Source organism: Tarenaya hassleriana, unplaced genomic scaffold (assembly GCF_000463585.1).
Source record: "Tarenaya hassleriana unplaced genomic scaffold, ASM46358v1 Cleome2, whole genome shotgun sequence".
NCBI lineage: Eukaryota > Viridiplantae > Streptophyta > Magnoliopsida > Brassicales > Cleomaceae > Tarenaya > Tarenaya hassleriana.
In genome coordinates this window covers 6,228,464-6,239,838 of record NW_010965372.1, presented here as the reverse complement: position 1 = coordinate 6,239,838, position 11,375 = coordinate 6,228,464, and the positions used below count along the sequence as shown (strand labels likewise).

Genomic DNA, 11,375 nt, shown 5'->3' with positions numbered 1-11,375 from the left:
GCAAACCACATAGAGCAGATAAACCAATTGAAGCTGATCGGTTCAAGGAAAAGTTCAATCTCAACTGGTTTTGAATCCACGACCTTGTGTAAGGTGGTCTGTCACTAACCAGCAGGGTTAGGTACTTCCCCTCCCTCTTGTTTGTTGTTGTTTTAAGTCTACTGGTCAAATGAACACTTTTGATGAAATGTCGGCAAAAAAGTTTTATTCAATTTGTGTGATGTAATGCCACTATCCCCGATGGATGGCAACACAAAAAGTTTTATTCAAAAGCTTTTCTGGATTTCGGACATCTCAAATGATAATGAATTTAACAACTTTTTTTTATTCTTTTAAAAAATTAGTTTGTGATATATTTAAACCGGGTGATGTTTGTTATAACAAAGGAATTATTTTAATATATATCTGAAAGGTAGCTGACACCAATGTAAAACCTCAATAAAAAAAAACATTTGATTTCTCAAGACAACCTAATCCCAATGCGTTTAGGGTTTTTTTGCTTGGCTTTGTTTAATCTTAAAGAACATAATAGAACAAAAAAGGACTCGAAAAAGTTAATTATATAATCATTTAAATGAAATCGATATATATTGTGAAGCCAATAAACTCGGGAGAATGTTTAGGCATTTTCGTCGTCTAAACTCTATTTCCTATAAGGGGATGTTTCTCGAAACTAATATTTTTTTTTCTTGTTTAAAAAATTTGATTCTTTGTGTTAAATATTAATCACACTAAATTATGCCCACTGATTCTTATGTTTGACTAAAGTAAGCATGTTTTTATATATTCCCTATGGCATTAACAAATATACAGTCTTTTTCATGCATCTAGTTTAGTATCATCAATCAGATCAGATAGTATCAATTAATTAATTAATTTTAATTAATTATACACATATATTTTTTAATAAGCATATAAATATATTATTATTCATATTTCATTTAGAAAGACAGAATTAATATCCCCATATTTCTACACACGGATGAACGTCGATAATATCTGGACAATAGCATGGAGTTTAAAGTGGACATATGATGACCGATCAAGTTAATTAAGATGGCGTTGAGGATCGAAATATATAAAATATTTAATAGACAATAATATATCTGAAGATACATCCGTCTTTAAAATCTATCTAAAGTTAGATGGAATCTTATCTTTTACTTGGAAACGATGCTAATATAAATTTTAAAAAATTTATCTAAAGTTTCACTAGAAAAAAAAAACCAATCTTTTTCCATTAAATCTTAATTTATTTTTATCAGAATATATATATATATATATATATATATATATATATATGTGTGTGTGTGTGTGTGTGTATGTGTGTATATAATATATCACATCGAACTATAGAACAAGACAATTCTATAGATAGTCATGGATATAACAAAGCCAACGAAAACAAAATTATAAGAAAACCGGACACACATCCGATCCACAAATACATATGTCAATATATATCTATGCATACATATACGCAATAATAATAATAATAATAATAATAATAATAATAATAATGGAGAATGCATGTGAAGGGAAATTAGGGCATTGAATCGAAGGTTGCATTTAGTGAGTGACTGCAAAAATGAGCGCAATTGTTGCTTACATTTGCTCTCTTCTATAGAAATCATTTATTACTACACTCTTCTTCTTCTCGTCATCCAATCCTCTATGTATATCATTGTATATATACATATATACGTATAATAGACATGTGTATCAGTATATGTACCATATGCACGCATATGTACGTATTAAGGTACTAGTGTCTAATTGGTCGAATAATGTATATGCTGATTTTCCTCAACATTATTCAAGGTAATTATCAAATTACAATATACCATATGATAAACTATAAAAACATTCTGAATTATCTAAGTTTTATTAAAAATATTTTTGTTAGAATACATATTATTCGTGAAAAATATTTTCGGAGCCATTTGCTATTTATATAAAATTTAGTCATAAATCTAATTTATAGTACGCAACTTTTGAAATATATATCGATGTGTTAAAAAAAATAAACATGTAGTTAAAATGAAAATATTATGGTTAACTATTAAACAACGAAAAAGGATGATAAGTTTTTATATATTAAAAAATTAGAAAAATATAAAAAATAGAAACATAAAAATTTATGATTTCTCTATTAAAAAGAATATAATTTTTTTAGGATAATCTGGAATTTCAAAATAATTTTGGCCCAATTACATCTCTCAGAGTGAGAAATATGGGTGAATCTTTTCTCCCACATTTTGATTTGAATCCGTGGTAAGAATGTGGATAAAGAATATAGTTAACATTTGATAATATATCGAAATGATTTTTTAAAATATGAGTTAATAATTGGCATAGATTTTTAAATTTTTAGATTCATATTAAAAAAATTAAGACAATATATTTAACTAGCCAAAAAATAACTAGAATTAATTAGAATTAATATTTTTTTTTATAAAATTGTGGGTCTTTAAATTGGAGGCTGTGCAAAAGTTCCTCGACGGCTCTGGATTTCCGTTCATTCAGGATGTAGTATATATATATTTAACGACAAAAACAGTGTAAGCATTTATAAAGATCTAAAAATCATGCAAAATAAACACCGAACATTAAAAATAAAAACATGTCTTAGGAAGCAAAATCTCCAAAACAAAAAAAGGGGTTATTGGTTAAGTGTGACAAAAAGATGTGGTGTTTTGCAAAACATACAAAATAGTTATGACCTTTGTAAACTATATCTTTTTATAAATTTTTGACAAAATTACCCTTATTTTATTGTATGATTTCAATATTGTCATTTAGTGTCCCACAAAATGTGCAATATAAAAAACAGATTTTTTTGGAAACCGTGTAATCCGGGAGAGCTGTTTTTCATCCGGGAGAGACTGTTTTTATCCGGGAGAATTGTTTTTTGTCCGGGAGAACTGTTTTTCATCCAGGAGAGTTTGTCTTTTGTCCGGGAGAACTGTTTTTCGTCCGGGAGAGTCTGTTTTTTGTCCGGGGGAACTGTTTTTTGTCCAGGAGAACTGTTTTTTGTCCGGGAGAGTCTGTTTTTTGTCCGGGAGAATTGTTTTTGTTCGAGAGAGTTTGTTTTTATTCGGGAGAATTTTTTTTTGTCCGGGAGAACTGTTTTTTGTCCGGGAGGATTGTTTTTTGTCCGGAAAAATCTGTTTTTCGTTCGGAAAAGTTTGTTTTTTTGTCCGGAAGAACTGTTTTTTTCGAGGGAGTTGTTTTTCGTTTGGTAGAGTATGTTTTTTGTCCGAATAATAAATAGTTCTCACATATAAAAAAATTTGTTTTTTTACATAAAAAACATTTTTTCTCTTATGGAAACAATTTTCTAAAAAAAAAGTATTCTCCCGAACGAAAATACACTTTTTCAGATAAAAAAACATTTTTTTTGGATAAAAAAACAGTTTTCCGAGATAACACAGTTTCTGAATAAAATATATTTTTTATGCTGTAATTTTTTTTAGTAATGGCAACATTGAAATTATATAATAAAGTAAGAGTATTTTTGTCAAAAAATTATAAAAAGATATAGTTTGCAAAGAAAGGAAAAAAAAGGTATAGATTTCTAATGATGCTGGTGCAAATTTTTCCAAAAAAAAAAAGGTTAAATTGCATCAAAATAAATGCATTTGCTGGTGGAAAAATACTAAATTTTGATTATAAGAAAAAGTAAATTTCATTATATAAAAAAAGGTATGGACTGTAATTATAATGTAATGGAAAATAATAAATACAAGTGATCGTACAAATGAGCATTTTGGGTGGAGACAGATTGGTTGCAGCAGAAAAGGCCAAAAGGGTACGTCGTGAGGGAAAATGAAACAAAAATAGAAACTTTAAATAAACCATTTTAAAAAAAATTTAAGACTAATAACTCGAACGTACTATTCAGTATGGCATGGCATTCGTACACTATCATTATTTCGGCATTCTAAATATCTTTTTTCACAATTTCACATACACACACATACATATATATATATATATACACACACATCCACAATAAAATTGATAAAATAAAAAACTATTTTGTAAATCTCAATTTATACATTTGTTGTCTTTATATGTTTATTATTATTATTATTTTCAGAATTCATGGCGACATAAATGCACATAACAAAAAATGAAATTAAAAATAATAATGATGAGAAAAAAGGAGATGGAGAAGTGTAGGAAGACTCCCAGTTTTCTCACTGATCGATGGGATCTCTCTCCGCACTTTCTGCTTCCCCTTTGACACAGCTGTCCCATGTTCCTTCTGTCAGTTCCTGTATACGATGTCGTTTCGGCACCTCTCCCCATTTCACCTCTTGATCTCATACATACATACATACGTACGTACATACATACATGCATGCATACATACATGCATACACGTGGGTAAGTAGGACGTAATCATGTAAGCACGATTGGTTGATGTTTAATTTTTATTTTTGGAAAGAACGTGCAACAAGAATGTCCAATGAAATAGTAATTAGTACCAAAATTAGGCTCGATATTAATTATATTAAACATGGGCTTGTACATTTTTTTATAAATAGATATTCCACATGCTGTAATGCTTTCGCGTAGCTTATATGGAATTTATTATTATTATTATTATGTGCAGATGGAAAGAGAGTTATTAATTTGGGGCATTTATCGCTATTTCCTGATTCATCAGCCAAAGTTAAGCTGCGGTGGCCCAAACACCCAAAAACTGAATAAAATAAAATTCAAATAAACATTATTAACTCCGTCAAGCTTCTTTTATACTCCCTCCGTTTTAAAATATTTGTAGTTTTAGATTATTATCCATGTTTCAAAATATTTGTCATTTTACATTTCCAATACATTTTTTTTAAATAATTTCTAATTTTATCCTTACCAAATTCCAATACATTATTAATGATAATATTGTTTTTATTATTAAATAAAGGGTATATATGACTTTTATTTTCATTTTTTAAAAAATGTGAAATAAGTTAAAACAACAAACATTTTGAAACGGAGGGAGTACAATTGTTTCGCGTGGATTTCACGTGACCAACGAGAGGTTGAACCAATCGAAATCGAATTTGAGTTTCTTTTTCTAATCATTTGTTCGTCCTATTTGAGATTCCGTTCTTCTCGGAGTCGGGAGCTTCTGTTCTTTTCAAGTTATAATTGTCAAGGGGAAAAAAGGAATAAAAAAAAGCATGAAATATCGGAGTCTTTATTATGATTTTTTTTATATAAATATATGCGTCTCTCTCCCCCATATATTTACGCCCCCGATTGTAGCATTCCGAATTTTACTAGGATAAAATTTCAAACAAAATATAACTATATACCTAAATCATACGAGTTATTTTTAAGAACTCATATCAATCGTAGGTAAACAAATATATGGTACCATGTAAGACAAACGATAATCGACAAGGCAGTGCTATATCTTTGTACATATTGAATGTTTGTAACATTCCAGAAAATCCTTTGAGTTTGTACATAATTTTGTAGAAACATAAAAAAAAATCCTTTTAGATTAATAAAAAAAAAATCATATATACAATCATCATATATCTATTGAAATTATATATTTTTAATTAAGGGTAAATTGAAAAAACCATCTAAAAAATCTAAAACGATATCTATTTAATAATATATATTTTTTTTAAAAACGATATGTATTTAGAAATGTCGATAGCAGTACTATTCAACTCCATCTCCATACGACGTTTTCTTCTCGGAAAAGAGGAAAGTTCAAAAGCATTGGATTCAGTTATATTTTTTTAGAATTTTGCTAAAATTATAGTTCCCGTGAATTTGGACGGTCCATTTAAATTTGCTTGCCCAAGACGGTTTAACAAGCAAACTGCGACTAAACCTTGAAGAACCATAACCTCGATTCAAATCAAATAACTTCTGTTGGGATAATGACATGTCAGGAGTATATCTCCCTTTGATCCGACAGTTTGACCATTTGGTCAAACATTTGGCCACATGGTCAAATATGCACACTTTATTATTATTATTGTTGTTGTTGTTGTTGTTAAACATTAATTAGCAAGTAACAACATGCCAAAGGTTTTGATTAGGGTCTAAGCAAAAAAAGAATTATCTGTCTTGTTTATAGCTAGATTACCCAAAAAGATGTAGATTTATTTTAAAATTGTTTGAAATAGGATTTTTCCAAATCTATTATTCATGTCATGTATTGAAATATAATTTACAAAATAAAATTTAGTTATAAACAAAAAAAAAATTATTGGAAACTATTGATTTTTGAACATTATACACAACCGTTTCAAAATCAAATTCGATCATGATACAATTATATATTACTCCTAAACCGAAATTCCATGTTTCAAATAAAGATATGTACTTTGTTTCTATTGGTTATCTTAAGTTTACATGCAAAATAAATAGTCATAAACACCGGTCAACACCATGCAGTAACGTGGTTGCTATTACAATGCTCCTGTTTCGCGTAATGTTTAGGATCAATGTGAAAAGGGAGATAATAAAATACCGTTTCGAGAATGAATTAATAAATGTAAACTGTTTTGTTATAATTAAACTGAAAATTTATTTCAATGTATACTAAATTAATTATTTAATTAATTAATGGGGGAACGATGAACAAAGACCCTCGAGTCAATCCAAAAAAAAAACGACCTTAATTTCCTTTGCAATTACTATACCTCCTTTCAAAGTTTTTTCTCCTTGTGTTTTATTTAAAAAAAATGTTTTAATAATATCTGAAAAATCCAAACGTGGTTGTTTGGCTCCCAGTACAGAGTATCCACACATCCAAACAGGCCCCGTGTCTACCTCCGAATTTAAAGCCAAAGGTGACCAAGAGAATCCTCTCCTCCTGGCTCCTGCGCCTGATCATGATGATGATGATGATGATGATAATAATAAATAGACGTAGTAGTAGTAGTAGTCCATCTTCGTATAAATAATTCGTATTTTTTTAAAGGTGGAAAATCCCTAATTCTGTCTTGTTCAATTTAATGTTATAATTTCGTTCTTTTTTTTATATATTTTTTATAAATTTGAAGGAGATGTCAGAAACAGAAATAAATAGAAATTCTAATTCAGAACCAAACAAGGAGTGTAATGAAAGAATCTACTGTTTCAATCTCTGAAGAAATTCGTGTTCGTACTTTTGATGAATCAGGCAAGTAATTTCGGTTTCAATGCAAAGACAGTCGTGACGAAGAAGAAGGGGATGGGTTTTCGCATTAAAGATTCACCCCTAAGAATCGTTCCAACCTCAACGGAATAATTTACATCATATATATATATATATATAGATTCCTATAATTAAAGAGACTTTGTATTAAATATATGTTTGTCGTATTTTTTGTTGGTCTTTTTCGTAGAATTTAATTTACTAACCTAAGTAATTATGTTATATATTAATATTCCGAACAATCCCTTTCACCAGTCATGTACGCCAACCCTTGAGGTTGTCAATTTATATATTTAGAATGAGAGCATTTAAAAAAAAAAAACTAATTATACTCATTTTTAATTGCAATTCGTAATTACTTTTAATTTTATAACAAGAGTTTATATTGGATTTAGTTAAATATATATATATATATATTTTTTTTAACGAAATATTTATATATATAGAAACTTCATAATACATTCTGATGCTTTTCTTCATAACCACAAAAATAATAAAAAGAAAACCCTTTCCCTAGAAAACCGAATTTTTACTATAAAAAAAATGGAAAAAGATTTTGTCTTTTTCTAATTTGACATACGTATATACAGATGTAGATACATATATACAGATACATAGATATAGAGTGTAAGAGATATGGGTATGACTGTGTAATAAATGATGTGAAGAGGTGCATATGTGGAAGGGATAGGTGAAGAAGTGGGGCTATAAGAAAGTGCCCTAAAACCCCTTTTGCTTTAGCATTTCTGTTTCCACTCTGCGTCTAAATTCTGATATATCATATCAAGACACCACCATCATCATCATCATCATCATCACTTCCACACATATATAAACACATACATATCCCCAGACAAGACAACCGCCTATCTTCTTGAAACCATGGCTTCTTCGAACAGGCACTGGCCAAGCATGTTCAAATCCAAACCTCATCACCACCATCACCAGTGGCAAAACGACATCAACTCACCTCTCTTGCCTTCAAGGCCATCTCCTTTCTCTTCAGGTATATATATATATATATGAACAAAACCCTTCAAACCCGATTTCCTAAAATCTTCAATCTTTCACTTTCTTTTTGTTGTTTCACAAGTTCTAAGCATTTGCATATACACAAGATTAGTGAATTATGTGCCTTTGGTCCGACTAATTCGATTTATGTGTAACGTTTTCTTTCAAAAGGGTGTGAAGAACGGAGTCCGGAGCCTAAGCCGAGGTGGAATCCGAAACCGGAGCAGATTCGGATTCTCGAAGCAATCTTCAACTCGGGGATGGTGAATCCACCGAGAGATGAGATCAGAAGGATTAGGGCACAGCTTCAGGAATACGGACAAGTAGGTGATGCCAATGTCTTCTACTGGTTTCAGAACCGCAAGTCTCGAAGCAAACACAAACTCCGTGTCCTCCACAACTCCAAACACGCTTCCTCTACTCAGGCACGACCACAAAACTCGGCTTCCCCTTCATCATCTTCCTCCTCTTCATCCCCCAAATCCTCCACCGAACCCTACAAGACCAAGAATTACACCAATTCCAACACTATCAACAGCACCAATCTCTCTCTCGGTGGCAATTCTTCGTCTGCTATGCCAAAAGTCGGTTCGGTTACCGTGGAAAGTAACCCGGCTCTCGGTATGCTTCCTACCGAGCCGGCCTTTCTCTTCCCGGTTTCTGCCATGGCAACAGTCGGAGGATTCGAGGGTTTCACCGGAGGGTCAGAGTTAGGATTTGTCTCTGGCGAAATGATGAGTAACATTGCGGCTCAAGAGCAGAAACCGGTTGCTGCGGCTGGGCCTTGTACGGGGCTTTTGCTGAGTGAGATAATGAATAGCGTGAGTTATGGGACGAACTTAAGTGTGAAAGAACACGAAGAGGTGAGGATGAAGATGTTGCAGCAACCACACGATCATCTTTCTTACACAACGAGTTCGATCACTACTCAGACCAGTTCGCCTTACAACAACTTGTTCGTTAATCCTTCTCCTACTTCGGCTTCTGCTACTGTTCCATCGGTTTCTGATCATCATCAGCTTCATGTTCAAGGTAAGGAGACCGACCCTTTGAAGAACCCTCTTCTCTTTAATTAGCTCGAAAATTTTCTGTTTCTATGCACCATAAATTTCGTGTCAACAAAAAAACCGACAAGATTGAGTAACAACACTTTTGAGATACGTCATGCAATGCATAGATTGAGTAACATATATTTATATATGGTTGTTTAAAGTGTTGCGGATCTTTTGCAATAAAATCTTTAGAATATTCACATAGATTTACCTTCATGTAATGCACAAGCTTTATAATCCACATGGGTAGTTTGATTGGTTTCAATAAGATCCACATCTTGGAGATTATATTGTTACAAAAGTTCAAATACTTTGCCCCATAACAAAAAGTTTATATCTTGGTGAAAATTAATTACTGCGAATTTGGTACTGATATATATATATATATATATATATATATTGTAACAAATAATTTAACAGCAGCGGGGAAAATAACGGTGTTTATCAACGAGATGGAGCTAGAAGTGATGTCAAGGCCGTTCAACGTGAGAGAGGCGTTCGGGTCGGAAGAGGCGGTGCTGATCGACTCGGCCGGGCAACCCGTTCTCGCCGACGAAAACGGCTTCTTGCTTCACCCTCTCCAACACGGTGCCTCCTACTATCTGGTCATATCCCTCACTCTCTTCATCAATTTTCTCCATTTCTCTTCTTTTAATTAAACCCTGTTTAACGCTGTTAAAATTGGTTTAACGGCGAATCACTTGGGGTAAAAAACAGTAATATTGCATTACACCTTTATGTATGTGCATATATATGTAAGTGTGTAATATGCGTGTGGTTTAAATGGTTAGTTTTGAAGTGTAGGTGTGAATCTAGGGTTTAGGTCTTTTATTGTTTTTTGGGGATCTAAAATGGATAAATGCATGCGGGGAGACAACTTTGTTTGGCTTGATTAGTTCGACAGTGTTTGACCAAACCCAATTTATCTACACAATGCGCTTAGCATTGACTTTTTTGGTAAAATCTCTATGTGTTACGATCTTTTCGAGGATATATATACGTGTGTATATATATACATATATATAGTGAAAGCAATATGGATATATATATATATGGGGTACATATATATCGATGGATTAATTGGTAATGCACCATCAAGGTCTAGTTCACTTGATCAGAAGGATGCAAATCTCACGATATGTGTAATGCAAGAGAATGTCACCAAAGTTGATAACGAACATTAAATGTTCGAGTGTTAATCGGTTTAATTAGTGAAAATGTACGTAGATGTAGTGCACAAATTCATCAAACGGTCCAAAGAATTAAATTTATTTGCTGATTTCGAAATTCTTCTTTTTCTTTTTGCAGATTTAGAGGCACCGAAGCTGTGAAAGACTTGGTTTGAGCAAAAAAAACACTTGGCTCTATCTCTCTCTCTCTCTCTCTCTGGTTATGCATAAAATAGTAGGGTTTATTATTTAGTTGCTCCTTGTGACGTTATGATGTATGAGTTTGGGACAGAGCATTAAACTCGTAGGGTTGTGGTGTGGACCAATGTTTTTCCTTATCCGCAGGTTGCTTTATAATTTATATATATATATATATCATCTACTGTTCTTATTATGTCATTTCTCAACCTCACGTATAAATATATAATATATAATATTATATCCTCATAACGTACGTCTACATATAAAACATATACAATCAATGGTTTTCGAGATGAGTAACTCACAAGTTTCACAAAACCCAATGCGAAAGTGATTTAGTTTCATGTGTTATTATATATATATATATGTATATATATATGGATGTATGTATATGATGATGATGCAAGATTTCTTGCGGAGACTGGGAATGTTGACCCTATGCATGTGGGATTTGGAAAAAAGATACAAACGTTACGCACGTAACCGATGCCCAAAAAGGGTCATCATGCAAAAATTAATTAATTTTTATATTTTCTGATTTTATCTACTCAAATATCCAGCTTTTTTTAGAAATTTAAATTTTCAATTTTCGTAACACTTTTTTAAATCTGTGTATTCAAACTTGTTCATATAAATTTTCAATTCTTTAGATTTTCTAAATTCAATTTCTGAACTCTATAAATTACACTAATCCTCTGAATTCAATTCTCCGAGCCGACATCATAGTTTATGGATTGATTTCATACCATTTTGTGATATATATATATATAT

General features: G+C 31.5%; 1 protein-coding gene and 1 long non-coding RNA gene across 3 annotated transcripts in view; both read left to right on the top strand.

Moving 5' to 3' along the window:
- LOC104812627 overlaps nucleotides 1-283 on the top strand; it is a 1,671-nt gene extending 1,388 nt beyond the window's left edge. The window contains exon 3 of the long non-coding RNA XR_771617.1: nucleotides 1-283. This exon is cut by the window's left edge and continues 58 nt beyond it. This is a non-coding gene — a long non-coding RNA (uncharacterized LOC104812627).
- Nucleotides 284-7,870: 7,587 nt separating this feature from the next.
- LOC104812625 (WUSCHEL-related homeobox 9-like) lies at nucleotides 7,871-10,742 on the top strand. 2 transcript variants are annotated; one of them, XM_010539894.2, is made up of 4 exons: nucleotides 7,871-8,177; nucleotides 8,354-9,214; nucleotides 9,658-9,839; nucleotides 10,543-10,742. In XM_010539894.2, the coding sequence occupies exons 1-4, from the start codon at nucleotides 8,054-8,056 to the stop codon at nucleotides 10,546-10,548; spliced, it is 1,173 nt and encodes a 390-aa protein (XP_010538196.1). In that variant the 5' UTR covers nucleotides 7,871-8,053; the 3' UTR covers nucleotides 10,549-10,742. The 2 variants fall into 2 exon arrangements, with proteins under 2 accessions (XP_010538196.1, XP_010538195.1); XM_010539893.2 differs by having other exon boundaries at nucleotides 9,655-9,839.
- Nucleotides 10,743-11,375: the final 633 nt, after the last annotated feature.